The sequence below is a fragment of the Ostrea edulis genome, chromosome 3 (assembly GCF_947568905.1).
Source record: "Ostrea edulis chromosome 3, xbOstEdul1.1, whole genome shotgun sequence".
Classification (NCBI taxonomy): Eukaryota; Metazoa; Mollusca; class Bivalvia; order Ostreida; family Ostreidae; genus Ostrea; species Ostrea edulis.
In genome coordinates, this window is record NC_079166.1 from 61,732,102 (window position 1) to 61,755,650 (window position 23,549).

Below are 23,549 nucleotides of genomic sequence, written 5' to 3' on the forward strand. Positions count from 1 at the left end.
AATCTTGCTCTAAACACTGCAATTCATCACTGTAAAATATGGCTTGAAGAGTTCAGGAAAATAGAACCAACCAGTGTTTAATTTTTATTCAAAACCTCATGAGTACAGGAGTACTTGTTGTTTGAAAAGAGTATAGAAATATTGGATACAAGGTCCACAACCAGACCCTTAACAATACAGGCATAAATAAATACAAAGGCACATTCAGTACAGGCCAAAAATTACAACGGACATTCTAAAGACATTCAAAATGACAGATTTTATAACTGGTTAAAATTGTGAGATTCAAAATTTAACAAAACTTATTAATTGTTTAAAATTTGTCAGTAGATTTGGTACAAGAGTATGAGAGATTTATGAATGTGACACATAACTGACATTAGTGAAAAAACGTAACATGAGAAAGAACAAGTTATAACAGTATATACATGTACAATGTACATAAACAAGGGCACTGACCATTGATTTTAATTATAACAGGAACTCCACATAATGATACAAGGCATTTTCTTTTAAAATTGACAATTCAAACAGTCGAAATAACCTGAGGTGAGAAACAATCACTATCCCTGCCACCAAACTCAGTTGCATAATTTTATGTGTTCAAAAATTACTGCATCTTGGATTTTTTTTGACAGGGTTATGTCCCTTGAATTGACTTTTTTTCTCAACTGCAATAAAGCTTGAATGGAGGACTACATGTGCATTCATCTTAACATAATAGTTTAAGAACAAGTAAACACAAAAATTGCTGCCATGATGCTAGCAAATGTTGTAGAAAATGTCACAATATTTACATCTGAAAACTTCATGAATATTCACAACGTTGTTTTGAATATTCATGACAGAGGCGGTGGCAAACTGCACCACTGATACCACCCCTGGTGTGATTTATGAAAACCATATAAACTGTACACAATGGACATTCCGTAACAGCTGTACAACAATACTTACTCAAAACGACACACACACTCTCAACAACCAATACCCTGATATTATGCAATGGAAAAATGGAAATAAATACTAAATTTATACAACATTACAACCATGATGAAATTTTCACTGTGATCGTCACATCAATCACATTAAAAATCAAAATTGTACAGCATACATATTTCTTGAGTAGATTTGTGGGTTTTTTTTTTTCTCTTTTCAACTCAGTTTTTGAATTCTTAAAAATAAGAAAAGAAACGAAGCTGTTCACAATTTTACCCATTAAAAATTTCATCCTTGTATGGCATCAGATGAAGTCACTCTTACAGTAGATACACTATGTACAAAAGTTATAATATCAATGTCAATCACAAGGTACTCAGAACAATACCAGACCAGTTGACTTCCGTAAAACTTGGACTAACTTCACAACTGTTAAGTCTGGACCACGGTCAGAAGTGTCCAGCCCACAGTCAGAAGCGTCCCGCCCACAAGTTCTATTTGATAAGTAAGGAGCTTTCTACACACCATTCTATCCACAAGTACTGCCATCGATTTTTTTCTATAATGGAAAGGACTGTTCACTTTGTTATTCAATCAACATGCAATTTGGATAGCATGATTAAGAGCAGTCCATTCCTAGTTCATGTAAATAACATCTTCAGAATGAGGTATATTGGAGGACAAAAGTCATTGTCATATGGATTTGTATACACAGGCATCGGTAAGTCACATGATCCTTCTAGACCGAGTGTGGTCATATGATGAGGTGTTAAAAAAGTGCACCAATCACATGTTTTGTCACATTTAAGTGGATGACTGTCATATGATATGTGTACAGAAATGCTATTGGCAGATACTGAGCTGTCAAGGCAGGAACCCTGGGATTTTTAAAACTGCATCCTGCATCATACGCTCCATCTACAAATAAAAACAAAAGTTTTCATCAAAACTTTTGGAGCAGTAGTTCATTTATTAAACAGCCCTATGTAAATAAACACTTCATTAAGTCAACTAAGTACATGTATGTAGGTTTATAGAAAGTTTATGAAATACAGGTGACTCTCAATAACTCAAAGTTCAGGGGACTTTGATAAAACTTCGAGAGTTCGAAATCTGGATATTGAAGGTCCAACCATATGGTTAAGATTTTACAGTAACCGGAAATGTTTACCAGCAAGATCATAGCGTCATTTTGACACGTTCTCCTTCACATTGATCAGGTTGTTAATTTGATTTCAAAATAAAGAACATTATTTTGCATTAATAAAAAGATTTCAAAGTTTATTTATCTATTTTTTCTTTTATCATGCTAAGATAGGCGTACAAAACTAATTTCTGATAAAGCTTTACTGTCGCTAACTAAACAGAACACAATTTTATGTCGCTTTACACAAAGCAAACCTTTGGTGTCCAATAAGAAATGTGAATCTTTCTGAAGATATTTTTAGTCACATTATATGAAATAAATACTGAACTTTGGTAAATCAAAATTTCCTTTAAATGCTAAATGAGAATTTAATCACTAACTGTACGAGAAATTAATCACCCAAGAGCACCCCACATAGCGAATCTCCCCAAAGTGGAAGTGCTCCAAATGAAACTCCTCCCCTTATGTACTGAATGGTATGGAGGAGAAAGCATGAGCAGAAACATAGCTATTATGAACTCTGATAAGCCACACAGGAAAAGTTTCACAAGCTATTTTACACCCTCTAACTCTCTTGGATCCATTATAACTCTTAGGAAAATAATTGGATCCTCCTCTCCCGACAATATGCACATCTACAAATGGCAATGAAGCATTTTACAAAGTTTCAAATCTATCCAATAAGCCATATAGGAAGAGAAGCATTCACAAAATTTTGTAACAGACAGACGGACGGACAGATGGACAGAAAGTACAAAAACAATATGTCTCCCCCTAAAAGAGGGGAGAAATAATTACAGTCCTTGATATACATACGTCCATGTCCGGACACTTTGGCAGTACACACATCCTCTTGGCCCTTCGTGCCGGACAGATTTGACCTCCCCTCTTTGGCCGTTTGACAATGTCGCGACGCCTCTTCTGGACAGCATTGTCACCACACGTCTGGGAACACGGCGTCCATGCCCCCCAATTTCCCATCTGGCAATCAATGGCTGAAATAAGAATGTCAGAAAGTAGATAAGATTACTTAAAGACAAAAGGACCGTGAGCCACAACCCTCAACATAGCCATAGCCACTTCATTTATAGACATGAAAGTTTGGAACACTAGCGATGGCTCCCCAAACTGCATCTAATGAATGAACTACTTCATATGAGGAATGACTCCCACAATGATCAATAGCTGTTGCAATATTGAGTGATGTTGACCTTTACAAAATGAACCTTTGTCTGAAAGTCATTTGTATGATATATGATCAATACCTACTAAATTATGTTGAAATAAGGAACATTTTCCTCACACAAGGTACATTTTCTGAGTGACCTTGACCTTTCCAAAATAACCTTGGTTTAAAAGTCTCCTGTCCCAAGAAATATTTGTTTTCAGTTTGTGATGAAAGGTTAAAGAGATGGGAACTTTATATAAAAAAACCCTGTTGAAATAAGCTACTTTTATGTTCTGAGTGACCTTGACCTTTCTAAAATGACTATGAGAGACATTTGAACTTTGAACCTACATTATATGAGGCAAAGACAAAAGAAAAAGAAAAAAGACAAATGTTTATTCATAAAACTGCATGGCAGCTTAGAATAAACATTAAAAAAGTGATTGTCTTGTGATGTGACTGTGTAAGAAGTTAAAATTTACTGTGCATAAACTGAATTTTCACACGTAATAACTCTAAATGGTCAGCATAATTATCTTTCATGTAAAACCTTACTCCCTTTATTAAAGAATGACTACAACAAAACTAAATGTACTCACGACATTTTGATAATTTACACTTCCTGGTCTTGACCAGCTTCCTGGGACATCTTCGTCCTCCGTTTTGCGCTGGCACTTTAATAGTCCTTGTTTTAGTCATCACTCCACGCCCACAAGTGACACTACACTGGCTCCAATTCGACCAAGCAGACACCATACAGTCAATAGCGGGCCCCAGACTGGGGTCATGCGGTTGAATAGGGGGTCTCGGTTTTAACGATTTTCCTTTCCCCTTTTTCTTGCCATTTCTGTGCTTCCTCTTATTTTTCCTTCGCTTGTTTTTCCTGCGTTTCGAGCCTTTTCCTCCCTTCGATTTCGAGCCTTTTCCTCCCTTGGGTTTCCTGTTCTTTTTTATCTTCTTGGTTTTGATTGTTGTGACTTTGATGTCTCCTTCCATTGGGGTCATGACCTCATTCCTGGAGTTCAGCATTGCTAAATAACAAAAAACTGCATGTAAGAAATTTTTTTAAAGCAACCACTCATTTTAGTTTGACTTTAGAAAATCTTATGAGAAATTGAAAATATCTATTAAATTAAAAATTAATTCTTTTTTAAAATGATCAAATATCATCTCAAGAATATCATGCGTGATTTACAATTTGCCTGTAAACGCAAATATTTTACAGCAGTTCAGATCAAAAACCAAAAACATTTTTAACCCGATTTACAGTAGTGCATTAATGGTTACAAGTTAAAATAACAATACAATATTATCTTACAAGTTAAGATCACAATAACATGTCATTTTTAGCAGAAAGGACTACACAGTATCTTAGCTTGCTGAAGCTAGCACTAAGCATTAAGCCTGCTGGTAAAATATCTACGTTTACAGAACTGTTCACATTTACAATGGCAACAACATTGTTCTCTTTCATATATTTCACTTTCACTTATTAGTTGCGTATTTTTGCTACAGTGTTTTTTAACTGAGAGGTAAAGAATCAGTACCCATGTGATCTGTGCAATACTTGTTGCAATCAGCCTCATTCTCAAATTTGTTATCGTTACCACGGCAACCACCATAGGAGAAAACCATGCAAGTTTTGTGGGTGGTGTTATAATACCAGCGAGGGAAATTTCCCCTACACGGCCCTATACTGGGTTCCATACGACAGATGGCTGCAAGAAAAATTCACCCATCAACCTTTTTCATGCTGAAAATATCTAAATCTGCTACAAGATATTTAGTATCAATATTGTTTCTCCACACTGAAATACACATATTATGACTAAATATACTTCGTTTGTTATTTATTAATATCTGACACCAAATTTTAACACCATGCAATTAGGTCTTTGTTGTACGTATCTCCATTAACGACAGTGTATATTTCACTGGTATCTATGGGGAAAGGGTAAATTGTTTTCTGTGAAATGTTGAAATAGTGTGTTCTACTATACTATTTCTTTTTATTCTCCCAAAAAAATTATTCATCATTTACGTAAAAGGGAAATGATTCAAATACTTTATACTTTGCTAGTGGTCAGGGAAGTTTGCTCCGCAAATGAGAGGTTTCTGGTCCGATCCCTAGCAGCTACTAAGATATTTAAAACAGGACTTCTTCAAGCACCCAGCATTAGGTGTGAAAGCCACAGATCTCTACGATGAGACCTAAAGAATTGATGTCCTGTATCACTTTAAGCGTTTGGATGATAAAGAACCCCCATTACTATGACTCTGAGTCCCATGCATAGGTCAAAATGTGGCACTTCACCTACAACTGGTGAAATCCCTACCAGTAAGACTCTCATATAGGACTTAAAACAACAAACGACTCAAACTCGGGGGAGTATAACTATACAGTACAACAATATAGAGAAGGGTGAAAGCTGTTGTAACAGGGTGCAGAGACTATCAGCACACTAGTGGGTCACACTTGTGAAGCGGTGAAGTTATGTCAGCGAATCATTATAAAAACCACAACTGCGTGCAGTGCCACTTTGTTAGAGGAGATTGGGAGGACTAGTCCCGGACAGGTAAAATTTGTCTTTTAGTCACATCATCAACAACAGAAAAAGACACACTCATTAAAAAACAATGGAATTTTTTTTAGGTTTTAATACAAGGGAAAGGTCATTGGGATGGTGCAGTGCATCTTAAAATACCTGTGTAGTCTTTGTTTTGGTGGGCCAGACGACAGTCTATATCGGCCCGACATATATCTTTCTCCATCAGACGGATGCCACACTTGCTGGTCGTATTACTCTTCTGAAGGAAATTTCTCCACCTCTCTCGGATCCCCACCCCACAAGTCTGACTGCAGGGAGACCAGTCACTCCAGTGAGTGATTGCACAAAGGTCACTGGGGTCTCGCACGGAGGTGGCAATCTTGACTACAAAATCATCGGGTAATTGCTTGACTTTACTCCCTGAACCGAAGTCTACACATTCCCCTTGACATGACCTTGACTCCTCAAGGTCAATGCCACACACTTCACGCTGAATCTGGGGATTTTTCAGAAGCCGTCGACGTTCTTGCTTTCCATTCCCGCACGAGTTACTGCAGGTGGACCAATTGGTCCATTCAGTCGTCGCACATTTTTCTTTTTCTGAAATTAAGGTAGTTAGGGTTAGCCAGTCTAAATGACGAAAACCGCGATCAGCCCCATGCAAAAATTAGAATGTCGTCATTGTCATTCAATACATTAGTACGTCAGAGTTAGGACATCAACATGTACTATGTACCGTTAAAACTAAAAATAATCCCAACAAAAATCTACAGCTGAAAGACAAAAACGTGAAACAGATATATGTTTTGACAGACTACTTCTTTTTGGAGGTGTTTTTGAAAAACAAGTTTCCCTCTGCATGTATAACTCTGACAACTGCTAAAGCATATGTGACATGCGCCTCATGCAACAAGAGATTGTACACTGATGTCAGTGTTTTGCTTTTTTTTCTCTCGCTAAAATGCGTGTAGGTCTGCAAGACGCGCAGTATTAGACAACGTATATACACAAAAAACACGGAGTACACTGCCCTATGTGTTCTACATCACAACAGTGAAACACGATGTACTTACTGCTCTGTAGGTACTTATCAGCTGTTAAAATGAAAATGACAGCAATGGAGGAAGCAGGTCAGTGGAAGCATTAAGCAGAGTACAGCATAGAGAAGTATAGAACAGCATTGAGAAGTAGAGAGACCACTAGACTCTTTACACTACGAGAGACAGATAACCTAAGACAAGTCCGTTTTCTATCAAGGCCACTAGAGATGCTTTTTTTTCCATGCTTGTTCAAAAACTTTCCGTGAATTATTTTTTCTTGTGATATTTCTTCTTCAATGCAACAAACAATCATCCTTACACAAATAAGATTGCAAGCTCAATTATATTTCTTTAACATTTACGAGAAGAAAAGACTAGATCGACTACTTCCTACTGCTCGCACAAAATTCACACATAAAGAGGAGGAAATCTATTGAAAATCTCACAGCAATTTCCACACGGCGGAGCACACACGATGACAACCCTTACCTATCTTTTTCTTCATCATCATCTTCTTCTTCATCAGTTTAATCAGCTCCAGCGTACTCATTGTTTTGTCGTTCGGGTCGACCTTTGAGCCATCCTTTGTACAGATGTCCTTGGTTTTTGTCAAGGTCAGGCGAGCCATGGGTTTTATCGGGTGTTTGGAGAAGAACGGAGAACCTGCATGGTTCGGTTTCCTGTTGGTGATATGATGGATTTTCTCCGGAGGGTCTGTTTCTATGTTACTGTCCTACAGAGAAAATTCAATTATAAGTTTAAAATTCTTCTAGTAAGAGTTATCCCTCTTGGATCAGAATGACAAGAAATTTACTCCAACTCAAATGTATGGCTGTTATAAACTACGACTTTTAAGTTGTATGAGTAATAATTTTTTTTACAAACTTTAATTCACCAGTACCTATAAAATAAATTCTTATAACTCACAATTCTTGTATAAAAACTGAACTTATCACGAACTTTAACTCACCAGTGCCTACAATACATACTTCTTATAACCCATAATTCTTAACGACTCAAACTGAACAACTCAAAACTTAATGACTCATGACACAACAGTCTTACAAAGTAGCTGATTCCGCTGTCCGTGCCAGCATCCCAGGGGTAAAGGTCGATGGTCATGGAGTCCGCCCATGAACAATTCTGCATACAGAGATCCACCTTACTGACACCTACAAATATACAATCACACCTGTAACTTACTCACACCTATAAATATACAATCACACCTGTACCAGTCTGTAAACAGGATAGATCTGGTTTACCCATCAGCTAATTTACTCTTCCTGTAATATCTTCAATTAACGAGGTAACAGAATTTCAAGCCTTGAAATAACGCCTGTGTATTTCACTACAACTTGAATTAACTGTGAGGTTTACTTCAGACGTATTAATCAACAATGCCGATCTTGCGAAAATAAAATGTCACAAAATTTTCCTGGACACCGGATATATAGTTAAGCAAGACTCGTCTTTAAGTATAGGACACATTCTTTCGTCTTTAAGTATAGGGCACATTCTTACACCCCGCACCCACCTATACACCAGTCAGGACTGGGTCCAATCATGGTCAGCAAGGAAAACAGGTGCTTGCTGGTGTCCACCTGGAACTTGGCAGTCATGGTCCCCAGTAGGTTCTCCTCCCCCCACAACGGAGGAGTCTTCAGCACAGTTTTGATATTCTTACTCTGAAAAATAAAGATGCTTTAGGATCATTTCATTCCTAAACTTGTCTCTTGCATCTAATGTTGCAGTTGGTGAAAAGACAGTGTTGGTTTTATGCAACATTTAGAGACATATGATAATCTGAACATAATCATCAGATATTCATTCTTTGAATCCAATCCAAACCATTTATGGCTCGGACTTTTTGACAGAGCAAGTGCTGAATTTCATTCATGCAAAGCAATATACAGTAAAGAAAAAAAGAAAGTAAAGGCAATTTATACTCTGTAAACATAAAACTTATTACATAATTGCATACATATACATAATAAAGTACATGTACATTTCAAGTACTCTAAGGTGTTTTTCAATCAGTGTGTTAATTTCGTGCATGAATTTAAATTATGTGAGCTTATCCTTGATCCATGGTCTATAGGTCGCGAAGTCACATTCTCATCTATCACCCAGTACCACACCCAATTGAATACACCTATTTCTAACCTGTCAATATTTAAAAATCTTCTGAAACTCAAGACGAATGCTTTGTTGCAACGAACTGTGTCATTTTTTTTTTTTACACAGGAGAATATAAATGATTGCTAGTTTTATATATATATTTTTTTATTCCTCGGCCATAAATCGACACATCTGTACTGATGGATTTCTTATATCTAAGAGAGCATTAATAAATAGAATGTTTTATGAAAAATAATCAAATAAATATGATGGACTGCCAATAAACATCAGGCATAATTCCGATAAATGTCACACACGTTGGACGACTTGAATTCCAGGCACACCATAGCAGCCAGATTAATGACCAGAGATTTGTGTAGAATTAATGTATCGTTCCATTCATCAACTTGAAGCACTTCATCAAAATCCAAGCCATTCAGTGAAGAATATTATCAAGGCTGTTACATGCTTTGGGGGTCCTTCACATTAAGAGACACAAAAAGAAAGTCACATGTTATCAGACTTTTTAAACACCCCCCCACCCCCCCCCCCCCATTTTTAACACCCCCTTTATCAATTTTTCAATTTTTTTTAACTGAAAGTGAGAAATTGTATTTTATTAAATTTCTTAAACATGATTAGCGAAATTAATTAAAAATTATTTACTGTATCTATGTTTAATTTTTCACTGTAATTTCATTTTCGCTGTTTTTCAAATTCAGTGAACAATGAAGACACTTTGAATAGAGGGAATCATTTAATACAGAACAAACTCCTTTAATTGTTTACAGCGTTTGACTACTTAATTAAGAACAGCCCAAGAGTAGCATTCATCTTCATTAACAAATGCACATTCTGCTATCACTGCAATAATTATCACCGGGTTGCATAACATGGCATTTTTATAGCATTTCTATCAATGGCTGCATGTACATCAGTTTATTTAAAGAGGGAGAACTTGTTAAATCAAGCAGAATTCAGGAAACATATATCTATCTGCTTGAATTATTCTCACAAAAAAAAAAATTATCACCTGAAGAAATCTCCCTGTCAGGTTCTTAATAGTCAGATTCAAGTGACACTGACTAATTTCCACACTTCTCACGGCAGTTTTCATCCATTTTCTCCAAATGAACTTTTACCACAGAACTCTCGACAGAAAGAAAAAAGCCTCTCCTAGTTCTAATCATATACTCTCATTTATGAGTCTTCTAAATTCACCCAGACATTCATGTGCACTAGAAATCTTTGTGTTCAAGAATATAAAAAAAACTTTGATATAAGTGGCAATCATTACCTAGTGGTTCTCAAATGACCTTGAAAATTGAAAGGCTCTCCGACAGAATTATCAATGCCCATCTCTCTGCTCAGTTTTCTTGCTTCCTTCACTATTAGAAAACCTGAACAGTTTTAAGGTGTTGGATGACTTAATCTCTTTCTTACATGAACTCAAAAGAAATCTATGAATAATTCATTCCTCCCTCTTCAACTGAACCCTTTGAATTCCCTCGTTAATGTCTGACTGATTAATGTGAATGAGGAGTCTTCATATTCATTAACAAATTAATTTGATGTTTACAAGTCAGAAATAGCCTTAAAAGTATTCATAATATGCAAGGTTTTGTTTTATTTTGTTGTCAAAACCCTTTGCAGTCCATTAGGGTCCCATTCAAGAGAAAATGATGTTTTATCATATTTGTTAAATAAGGAAACTTTATGCAAGAGCCATGCAAGAAGTAGCCCCTATTCTTTAAAAAAAAATTGCCCTGAAATTCTAAACACGTTTTGATATCTTTTTGTTTGCCATTGTTCCTTTAGGATACCATTCCGTCTGAAACAGACACATGATCAGGAGAGAAAGTGATATCTTGCAGAGACGGGTGACTGGGCCAGTAAAGCTGTCGAATGAACCAGCACACTAGATCGCTTACAAGCTACATGCATATTCCAATTTTTTATGTACTTATTCCCGGTTTAATTTTATCTGCGATAAAGATTTTTACACAAAATTACACAATTTTTCTTTTTAAAGCACAAAACATATCACGGACAATTTTTGCAGTGTTTTTTGCTTTAAACAAATGCATGAATAAGTCAATTGGTTAACTCTAAAAGTACACATATACAGAAATATAAATAATTCTACATGTATATCGCAGCGAACTCGAAGCCTATTGAACTATATTCTACTGCCAATTATTAAACCAGAAACATTCTTTGAAGACTTCTATAACAGGACCATGCCTAGCTGACTCGGAAGACCATTATAATATCTATGGTTTCACGCTCCAATGAGAACTTAACACATTTGTCATAACTCTAGCGCTATCTGCTTTCATCTTTACATGAAGCTGGTAAAAAAGCAATTATTTGATAACAAAATAGATCATTACTTCATTTTTGTGCAACATGAAGTAAATTGGTATATTGTGTTCTGATGTGAAAATATATCAAAAAGTCTAGACGGCAGAAATCGGAGAGAGCTTATAATGCTAAATGAGAAATCACGAAACAGTTATTGGCCTGATAAATAAATTAGATTTTATAAATTAATCACTTCGTTTAGAACTCTGTTTGAACTTCTCTTCACATAGTTCCGTACTCGTTCTCTTCAATGAGGATTGTAGTTAAATATAAGTATCAAAGAATCTTGTTCTATCCGGAAAAGTACAGCATTATTGTTGCCCCTGTTGTACAAAATTCTGTAAATTCTTCTCCTAAATTATTTATGTTTTAAACTTAACGACAAATGTTTCTGTCAGACATGCTCCCCTCTAAACAAGAATGATGTTCTAAACTGCAGGGAAAAATAGAGTTACTTGTGTTAACATTCCCCCCAAAAACTGATGCTCTCAGTCAACCCTGGCAGAAGATGACAACGCTGAAGTTATTCTGTTCAACAGCCCCAATTTGGATGACAATATGGAGTAAAATTTGAGATCTTTACACAATTGTATGATAAATAACTGAAATACTGATGGTGTCTTAAAGGTGATTTGTCTGAATAAGTCATTTTCAAGTCCAGTCTCAAGTTGAATGATGCATACTTGAAGACATAGTTGATATAACATCTTGGTTAATTATTACATTTTTATCCCACTTTGTTGACTTGTTAGTTTGTTCATATGCTCAAGTCCAGAAAGAATTGTCCCCTGTTGGGAAATCTAGTAGCTTAATCTGCTGCTGGTGTTCTATATTGTGGTAGATATTCATTTTATGAAGTTGTTTGCACAACAGAAATTTTGGAGCTTTCACAACTAGCAAATTTTCTTCATTCACCACATATTTCCTTAACGTACAGTAATTAATTGGGTTCTGAGGTGCATCTAGACATGACAGAGAGAAGGCTGGATGATTTAAAATCAATTCAGTTAATAGCTTTACTACTGGGATCAGGACATGTATTCAATACCTGAGGGGTGGGTGTGGGTGTGTGTGTGTGGGGGGGGGGGGGGGGGGGGTCTGCAAGAGGTATGTCATCTCGATCTGGATAGTTTCTAACTATAGTTATCCTTTCTGAGTCTTTGTGCAAAATATATTCAGTCATGTGACCTCAACCAACCAAAATGACATCTGTCCCCACAAGGATACTCTTTGTGACTTTTTAATCTTTCCCACCCAAAAAATAAGTTTTACATCAGCTATTGAGAGTCAATTCAAATAAGGTGGTTATTTAACCAATACAATATGCAAATTTCCGTATGTGAAAAAAATCAGACAAGGTTCTAGAATAAGAATGAAAATGACCAAACAATAACCTTGTATTTCAGAAGTCTGTAAAGAGACAAGGAGTGGTGTGGGGAGAATAAGCTGAAAGAAATTAGCTCAGAGACCTCATTTTGACCCCCTGTCTTAGTTCCTGGGATTAGGACTTGCGGCCTGGGATTAAGGTCTGACAACCTTAACACAACTGTCTCCATTATAAATCAGTGTATCGCAATGGCAGTGCAATTTCTCTCATTCTATTATGAAATATTGTGATAGATGTATGGGCTGTGTGAATGGCCAGCCCCTTTTATGAAAGGACCGGCTTTTAAAAGATTCTTTCATAAGCCAACAAAAATTGTCCAAACTTTACAAATTTGTTTTTGATCATTTGTTTGAAATTCAATGAATTCGAGATATGTAAAGATTGCAAGTCCCAGTGTCTGCGTGATTGTAAATGTATATAATTTAAACAAAATTTTTACCAATTGAAGCACTCATAACAAATGCTCAATTTGTCGCCAAACAAATATGCTTCATCATGCTTTAAAAAGTTCATAAAGTCACTCTAGTAATAGAGTGTGGGACAAGTAATGGGGCGGGAGAAATTACAGATTTATTACGGATTCATACCTGTAGATATAAATAAAATGTCTTAATTTCCTGCAGATGCAATGCTTTTAGGCTTTTATGGGGTGTGAGATGAAATAAATTGTTGTTAGAAGTAACAGTACATTGATTGACACCTCGCCAGACTGGTGCCGTAACTTTCATTAATCCTATCCGTAGTCGTACCCCCATCACAAGCAATAACCGGAGCAACACGAAAATACTCACAAACACCTCAGGGATTTAATATCCTGTCTACTGAAGCAGCTAACTGCTCTGAACACTTCTCCATGCTGTTTTGGGTATTAGCAACAGAGACATAGGTTTTTATTGGCCAATTATATCCATTTTGATTTCAGCAATGCTTTCATGCCTAAAAGAAATTCACAGCATATGCGAGATGCAAAATGCAGATAAATCTGATACACCCACGATCTACAGGGGTTCAAGGAAGTCATCCTTAGTGGAAACCAACACAAACATTGCTTACACATCTTTAAAAATAACACCACAATATAATTCCTCCAAATTCCTCCCAGGTTTTTAAAAAGTACATTCCGTAAACACCTAAAAATATCCTTAAATGCTGATTTCTGATATGTGGTATAATGTCTTCTTTTATTCCTTATGATAATGTTATTTCTTAGCTTTAGATGTTTGGGCCCACGAATTTATGAAAGATTCAGACATATTTATTATTAGAAACTTTAAACACGTACAAATACTGTGATTTTGCCCACATTCATTTTAAATTTTTCATATTTGACATTCCATAAATTTCTAACAAGTAAAATTTTCCTTGAAGCCACTTACATTCCTCTTGAACTCAGTCTCAAGGTTGTTGGAGAAGCCATATTCGCAGACCTCTTTGACTCCCCGTGAGGCATATCTCCCATAATCCCACACCACGTAGTCCTGGGTGTGCGACGCCCCAACAATGCTGGACCAATGGAGCTGCACTTTTTGTACTGAAAATCAAAATTTCAGAAAACCACATATTATTGTAAGTTTCATTGTAAGCAACATTAACGTTAATCTCTTTGTGTGTGTATGTGTATATGTCAACCTGCTTTATTATAAAAAAAACAACACTGGGTTAATTAAGAAATGCTGTTCAGTCTCTGAAAGTACACAATATGAAATGATATACATGTACTTTGAGCCTCTTCACATCGTCATAGTGAATGGATCAAATTAACGCTCCATGAAATATACGCCGGTGTCAGGAGGCTTTAAGGTATGTCATCTCATACACTTTCAAAAACTGAAAGACATTTCTTATATTTACATTTTAATAACTTTAATTGCATTTTGATAATAAACCTGTGAAGTACTATTTACATCAAGTGTATTCACAGGCAGTGATTAGTCCATTTCAAAAGGTGAAAGTTTATTTGATACCATGAGTTTCAGTTAGTAAGTGGGTGTAAATATTGTAGAAGTATCACATATAACCCCCACTCTCTTCTACAGTACACCTGTTTCTCCGAGGATCTTAAAATTTTCACTGCTAGTAAAAATTGTACAACAAACTCAAAACTCTCAGTCAAGTTTACATCGCAATTGGAAAAAACTCTTTTCTTGAATTTTCCCATGAATACAATAGTAAGTGAAAAATACAGAAGCCCTTAAAACTGGCTCGTCTATAATCCTATGTAAATTCCTTTCCATCAATAACCTATTTAGTATATTTATGTGTCAGGCCCTGATTTTTTACAATGTACAACAAGATAAGACGGGATGAAACTCATAAAAATTCTGGGAGTTGTAAAGATCCTGTTCCTTGTCTTTTCGATCGGATTCCACTGAAGAAAAGACTGGCGATAACCTTTTGAAATATAATTCAATAACTGATAACCTAGTAAGAAATATACCTCATACTTGGGTAATATGCATGTAATCATTTTTTATAATAATCATTTCTCCATAGGTGATTTTTTTTCCCCCCTTCAATTGCCAATACAGCGAATTAAAAAAAAAAGAACATTAAAAAAAAACCTGACGTAAACCACGGTCACCTGTTTTACAAACCGATAACCCCAGTTTAATTGTATCTAAAAAGTGTACGAACAGTTGCTCCTCAAATTCCTTTTGTACAATTTACACTTTAAAGAATATCGATGTTTAATTTATCAGAAAATCTGTATCTATTAACTGTGTTCTGTTGAAAAACACTGACATTAAAAAATTGTTTTATAAAATTCACAGTTATCTGCGAACTCAGTTAAATATTAAATAATTTGGTTGTTAGCCTGCCTCAAGTGTTAGAACATCTAAATGTGGAAGGAAAATGACTTCAATGGGTAAATTAAATCTCGTATCATTTCACTCCCTGATGGATTCGGACAAACATCTCTCTCCTAGTCAGAAAGCGATCTTTTCATGAATTTCTCAATGAGCACAATGGAGGAAATATTACTTATATCACTTTGTGTGTTATTTTATCTATAAGGAGATTAACCCCTCTAAATAGGAAAAACATGGGGAGCAAAACAAACTGGGGACCTCTAAGCAGAACTCAGTCTGCAAGCCTCCATTTGGAATCAATACTTTTGGGATCTCTCGACCCCATGAAGTGCATTAAATTCTTATCACCTTGTCAAAAGGTATGATAAATGACTCCCCCCAAAACATTTCTTTATCCCTAGAAGTCAAAAACCCAAATTTGTCATCTGTCAACATCTTTTTATATTGCTGCAGCGTTTCATTTAGTCAGTGGACACTGCGTTATTGAAAGCAATTTACAGAGACACCACAAACCATAGACTAAGGTGGGACACAGTGCAGATTACTGCGATTTAAGATTTCCCAGCGACTTCATGTGGATAATTCATTAACTTTTCCGCTCTAAGCAAAACACTCGGTGGATGAAACAGAATAGAACCATTAAACATTTTAGATTTCTAATGTCACTATTAAATCACAGGAAAATTGTATATTCAGATTTATAAATAGCACCTTGATTATAAGAAAATATTTTCTTTCTGGAAAAATAAGTGTAAGAAATTTTGATAAATTATCTGTGTTTAAAAATATTCGAAAGGCTTGATGACAAGATAACTAAATTTATTTTGATCTTTTTAAAAAGAACCATCCCAATATTTAAGTGCAGTAAATTAATCATTCCTTCTTTTTTATGCATAAAGCTTAAACAAACCTTTTTTATTTACCAATATTAGCATATTGTACATTATTAAACGATCTGATAAGTATGCAGAAAGGCATTTAGTACGGAAAAAAAGAATGAGATTTCATATGTGGCATCAATGGTAATGAAGCAAATGTTTGTGCAGCGAAAATGGTAATTAGACGAGACACCTGTTAGGCTAAATGCATCAAGGCTGTACTGGTTTTTGTTGTGTTTTTATGACATGATCTTAATAGTTTTACAATGATGCTGTTGACTTTGTTCATAATTACTAAATGTCGCCTACTAAGTGGGTAAATCAAACAGTTGTCAGAAAGTTTACTTGCATGCAAATTTGGAATTCCAAAACTAATGAAAAGAAGAAAAGTTTATCTATCATTACTTGTCAATATCTTACTGGTATCTTCATTAATGGGAAATTCTCTGTCTGAATCTGACTAAGTTTTGCATTCATCAATAGAAATCCCTCAATTTGGGTTGGTCACAGTTTTACATTCATCAATGGGGATCCCTTAATTTAAGTCGGTCACAGTCTTACTTTCACCAATGGGGAATTCCTCAATCTAGGTCTGTCACAGTCTTACTTTCACCAATGGGGAATTCCTCAATCTGGGTCTGTCACAGTCTTAATTTTATCAATGGGGGAATCCCTCAATCTGTGTCACAGTCTTACTTTTATCAATGAGAAATCCCTCAATCTGTGTCTGTCACAGTCTTACTTTTATCAATGGGAAATCCCTCAATCTGTGTCTGTCACAGTCTTACTTTTATCAATGAGAAATCCCTCAATCTGTGTCTGTCACAGTCTTACTTTTATCAATGGGAAATCCCTCAATCTGTGTCTGTCACAGTCTTACTTTTATCAATGGGAAATCCCTCAATCTGTGTCTGTCACAGTCTTACTTTTATCAATGAGAAATCCCTCAATCTGTGTCTGTCACAGTCTTACTTTTATCAATGGGAAATCCCTCAATCTGTGTCTGTCACAGTCTTACTTTTATCAATGGGAAATCCCTCAATCTGTGTCTGTCACAGTCTTACTTTTATCAATGGGAAATCCCTCAATCTGGGTCTTTCAGTCTTACTTTCATCAATAGGGAATCTCCCAATATGGGTCCTTCAAAGTTTTACCCTTTATCAATAAGGAATCCCTTTATCTGGGTCAATCACCATCTTACCATGAATTGGAAATCCCGTAATAGGGTCTGACTTAGTTTGCATTTATCGATTGAGAATGCCTTTGGAGAGATCTGTCAAGGTCTTACCTTCATCAATGGGAAATCCCTTGGGGTGGGTCTGTCTAGACCAGAGGCCCTGGAAATGCATCTTGTACCTGGCTTCTCCACAGGCACAGCACTGAGGGGTGGGTTCCTTCCCCGTCCCACCCTGAGCTGTGGCATCCCCAAGTGGTGCTTGTATGGGAACTGAAATAGCAACGCATCATAGATCAACCACAACTGGATCATCTAAATAAAACAATCTTCTTCCATTTAAAGTATATGGACAATCAATAAATTCTACTTATCAGAATTTAAGTGGCTATCAGTGCTTTCTTTCAGATATACATTATAGTTTCAATTCATACACACACACGCGCGCACGCACGCACACACAGACACACGCACTCACATATACTGGTGTATGACAAAGAAATTCTACAAAATTTATTTGATTTTTGAAAATATGCCTTTCATTTTTCAACAAGAGAGAGAGAGAATACATGTACCATACAAAGGGCAGAAAAGTACCATCTCTTACTGTCCCAAAATACTGACTACGTGTAGAAAAATCATAAATCTATAAAACAGTAGGATTTATGTTTATGAAGACTGTCAGCCCCTACATGAAAGAGAGTCCTCTGATACAACACAGGCTAATTGTCCGTTTAAAAATTTATCAGGACGAGTAAATCTTTTGAATGGCCTGTTTTATACATATGACACCCAGCTATCAAGGTCACCTGATAAATACACAGACTGTTATGAACTTGTCCCCCCTTCAAACATCATGACTTTATAAGTGTAATTAAAAAAGGACCATTAATTTAAACATAACAGTGACTCCTAAGTCTACAGTTAAAGCATTTTTCCGGAGACATAATTACAGGTTTTCGTGACAGGGTGGAAGTAGAGGGTTGTCTTCCTATGCTGTGTAGACTTCACGTCTTTGCTGACGGGATATGAGGACTAATATCTCGGGACAGACAATATCGTCTTTTAGGGAGGAGATTTGTTTTATGAACTAACTGTTCCCTAAGTAAAGTTCATTGCCATGGCCATTCACAATATGTCCGTGATAAATTGGAAATTCTACCACAATCTAAATTTGTAAACTTCCGATTAAATTCATTTAAAAATTTGTTTGCTCTCACCATACCATGGCATACCTAACGTTCAGTTTTTCGTACACAAAATTATATGACCTAAAATTTACATGCCAAACAAAAAAGGATGATGTAATAACTAAAAAGAAATTTAAAATTTATTAACTATCTGCTGAAAAAAATATGAAGTGTTGGTGATACACCCCTATGAATCTTATTGCAATTTAGCAGGCTGTCTGGCGTGGCTGAAATTTCATTATGATGTGTTACCCTTTTTTGATAAAGTTTACTGATGTGAAAAACTTGCATATAATTGTACAGCCTGAAAATAAAATACAGTGTGTTAATAAACACATTTGACATAGTAAAAACAGGCAAAATGCCATCTCAAAATTCTACTGTTAAAAAACCAACGGAAAAATGTAACAACGAGACCCATGAAATTTATTAATGCATGAAGAAAAACTTTTGACTTTATCAAAAGACAAAACCCCATCCACTGGGATATAAAACCAATTTATATGGAGAATGTCTTCTCTGTTAATTGCTGACACCGCACAAAAATGCCCATGTTGATTGATGATTTTTATTCTAATGAAGGAAAAAGTCAACAATCTGCATTTAAAACTTGAATATGCAGAAGTGTGCAATACCATCAAGCTTCTCGGAGACCACTAAGTACGCACCACATCTCTGTCGATTTCTTTATAATTCACCACGCTCCCCGGAGACCTCTAAGTATGTACAACATCTCTATTGATTCCTTTATAATTCTATTTGCCTTTTAGCATCGTATCTCCTATTTTTAGCTAATCAAAGGTAAAAATTAAACAGAAGCAAAGTAGTGACATTTTATCAGCAAGCAGTTGTGATTTCTCACAACCCAATCTTCTGAATCCCTGATTTACGTTAACCCAGGCTAACACTGACTGAGATAAACTTGGGACAGCCTCAACCTCAAATCTTGATATTGCTTTAATTATTACTCTCATTTATCATTTTTATGTGTTTTTATTCAAGTATTTCGTAGACTGGCACAATACCATCTGGTGTAACTGACGTTAAATAACTTTTAACTTCAAACAAATGAGTGTAAAACAGTGAATTTCTAGCCCAAGAAAACTACAAAACATTATCATTTATACTTCTTTCTTTTTTTAAATTCTTCTTTTTTCCATTTTACATTCATACATAAACTCCTTTTTTAAAAAAGAACAATGAACAACCCTTTCGTTCCTCCAACTGTCTTGTGATGTTCAATTCAAACATTCCTATCCAAGAAAACAAGTTCTTTGCAAGACTTAACAACTAAAACCTCTTTCATACAAACAGGTGTCTAATACTTTTTTAAACTGAAGACTCCTCACAGATCTTGATTTTTGATGTCAGTTCAAGAGATCACTTTATCATAAATATCTATGAAGTTTTAAATGACCTTGACAAGTAGTTGCCACACATCTAATCAATGGGTCTTCCTGATTCCGTACTGCTCTTAAAAAAAGCTTTATATTGTAAGAACATGATGATACAATAAACGCCCCTATCTACCAGTTACATCTAAATGTTTACAGAAAAGGTTGTTGACTTTATATCATGATCAGTTCGATTCTTTACCACACAGCTATTGCGAGTTTCAAAATCCTGAATATGAAAGCCAAAGACACCAGAATCACAAAACAGATTTAGATTTTAGAATGCCCAATACTAACAAAAACACGGATGCTTGACTTGGTATATTTTTTGGCTTAGTTTGGTTATAATAAGTACAAAAATAAAATTCCTATAAAAAAATAAGGAATTTGTAAAAAAAAAAAATTTAATTGATGATCAAAAGTGGAAATAAATTACCCTTTCCAATATAGCTCCATTTAAAAATCCTCAATGTTTTGGACTTTTAAAATTGAGAAATCATAAGAATAAATTACATTCCATATTGTATGCATTTCACTTTAATAAAAAGCATAAATGTACTTTTCATTTTTTGAAAAAAAGTTTGTTTGTAGCAAGTGTTGTTTAAGTAAAAAATTTCACCTGTAAGGTGCTTAATAACTGTAAAACAGTCACACATGATTAATGACTGTAAAACAGTCACACATGATTAATGACTGTAAAACAGTCACACATGATTAATAACTGTAAAACAGTCACACATGGTTAATAACTGTAAAACAGTCACACATGGTTAATAACTGTAAAACAGTCACACATGATTAATAACTGTAAAACAGTCACACATGATTAATAACTGTAAAACAGTCACACATGATTAATAACTGTAAAACAGTCACACATGATTAATAACTGTAAAACAGTCACACATGATTAATAACTGTAAAACAGTCACACATGATTAATAACTGTAAAACAGTCACACATGATTAATAACTGTAAAACAGTCACACATGGTTAATAACTGTAAAACGGTCACACATGATTAATAACTGTAAAACAGTCACACATGATTAATAACTGTAAAACAGTCACACATGATTAATAACTGTAAAACAGTCACACATGATTAATAACTGTAAAACAGTCACACATGATTAATAACTGTAAAACAGTCACACATGATTAATAACTGTAAAACAGTCACACATGATTAATAACTGTAAAACAGTCACACATGATTAATGACTGTAAAACAGTCACACATGATTAATGACTGTAAAACAGTCACACATGATTAATAACTGTAAAACAGTCACACATGATTAATAACTGTAAAACAGTCACACATGATTAATAACTGTAAAACAGTCACACATGATTAATAACTGTAAAACAGTCACACATGATTAATGACTGTAAAACAGTCACACATGATTAATGACTGTAAAACAGTCACACATGATTAATAACTGTAAAACAGTCACACATGATTAATAACTGTAAAACAGTCACACATGATTAATAACTGTAAAACAGTCACACATGATTAATAACTGTAAAACAGTCACACATGATTAATAACTGTAAAACAGTCACACATGATTAATAACTGTAAAACAGTCACACATGATTAATAACTGTAAAACAGTCACACATGATTAATAACTGTAAAACAGTCACACATGATTAATAACTGTAAAACAGTCACACATGATTAATAACTGTAAAACAGTCACACATGATTAATAACTGTAAAACAGTCACACATGATTAATAACTGTAAAACAGTCACACATGATTAATGACTGTAAAACAGTCACACATGATTAATAACTGTAAAACAGTCACACATGATTAATAACTGTAAAACAGTCACACATGATTAATAACTGTAAAACAGTCACACATGATTAATAACTGTAAAACAGTCACACATGATCATGAGAGAGGAAACAATTTAAGTGCAGAAGTACTTGTTTTACAATCTCAACAATTCCAATGATATGCACTTAATCATGTTTTTGTTTCTTTAAAATAAATAAAGTTTAAATGAAAACTGTAACTCAGAATTTTCAATTCAACAGCCCTCTACAGATATAATATTTAAAGAAAATATTTCATTGTGGATTGCTATCACTATATAACAGACTCTGACTTAGTCTGCGGTCTTTACTAATCTTGGGTGCAATATCTGCTGTGAAATCATCATATTTTGTAGGGGGCTCAATTTTCTTAAATTTCATGGATTCCACATTATTTTAATTGCTTTAATCTATTAGGGCAGCTTTCAGTAAAACTTACCATCTTCACAAACTTTATAGGTCAAGTTTCCGTCATCTTTAAACCAGATATCTGGATGCTCTGATATCACAGTGGCTCTACAAAATATAAATTGTTAAATTTCCATTAATATTATAATCTGTACATGTCACTGCAATTTAAGGAACAAACCCGGTGATCTCATAATGGGAAAATAACCACGAACAGAGGTAGAAGAAGGTCCCTATTTTAAGGACTCAGAACCACCTCTCTCCTACAAAAACAAACTGGTAAATGAAAAAGATGTGTCTGTGAAACACTATGCCCTAAGTATGGCCATTTACAGTTGTGACTTATTTGACCTTGATGAATGACCTTGAACTTTGTCAGTCATAAGGCTTTGTGACAAAGACAGACCAAAGATAATGTACCCTGATCTTCAATCTTGGATGATAAATAAATATGATTCTTTATCAACGATATTAATAAGTTCATCTGAGTCAATGAGGGAAAAATATTTGATAATTCATATGCTTATAGCAAGCATACATCATGCTTCCAGCTACTTGGCTTTGTGCAAGTTTGAGAACATTGTCAGAGAGAAATTGCAGGAACTAATAAACAAAATTCACAATATATAAATTACACGTATCTCGGTGAAGCGATCAGAATTCATGATCTCCGAGAGTAATCGCCAAAATATTATCCAATCAGGCAATGGGGGCCTTTCATCTACCCCAGCGTCAGGGTACATTACCACAACATTCCTGACAGTTCAAAACTTCACAATAATACCTGATTGCATAAGAATTATAGATCAAACTTTGAACCATGAAGTGTATTGAAGCAAGATTCTTTCACTACTCCACCAAAAATTTCTTCCAAGTCAAATAGATCAAATGATGCCAAAAAGAATTTCTAGATAGACCTGTCATGGCAATTTAGATATCCCAGTTATTGAATTTACACAATACTACATTACAATTAGTTGTGAAATGTTGAAGAAAGATATATACGGCTATCAGTGTGCGGGAGATTAGGCTAATTTCCATAATAGCTGTATGCAGGTTTTGTGACTTTACAATTTATTTCAATTTCTACATTTATTCCACCCAATTGAATATGGCGTTATGAGCCAATAATTGTCCAATT

General features: G+C 35.0%; 1 protein-coding gene across 1 annotated transcript in view; it reads right to left on the reverse strand.

Moving 5' to 3' along the window:
* Positions 1-71: 71 nt before the first annotated feature.
* Positions 72-23,549, reverse strand: part of LOC125675025 (zinc finger C3H1 domain-containing protein-like) — a 119,799-nt gene continuing 96,321 nt past the window's right edge. The window contains exons 39-49 of the mRNA XM_048912482.2: positions 22,440-22,516; positions 17,689-17,847; positions 14,089-14,243; positions 8,378-8,528; positions 7,906-8,012; positions 7,330-7,573; positions 5,957-6,400; positions 4,799-4,969; positions 3,851-4,282; positions 2,900-3,078; positions 72-1,854 (exon numbers count right to left, since the gene is read on the reverse strand). Coding sequence (XP_048768439.2) covers positions 1,801-1,854; positions 2,900-3,078; positions 3,851-4,282; positions 4,799-4,969; positions 5,957-6,400; positions 7,330-7,573; positions 7,906-8,012; positions 8,378-8,528; positions 14,089-14,243; positions 17,689-17,847; positions 22,440-22,516 — 2,173 coding nt within the window. The 3' untranslated portion in view covers positions 72-1,800. The remainder of the gene's footprint in view (positions 1,855-2,899; positions 3,079-3,850; positions 4,283-4,798; positions 4,970-5,956; positions 6,401-7,329; positions 7,574-7,905; positions 8,013-8,377; positions 8,529-14,088; positions 14,244-17,688; positions 17,848-22,439; positions 22,517-23,549) is intronic.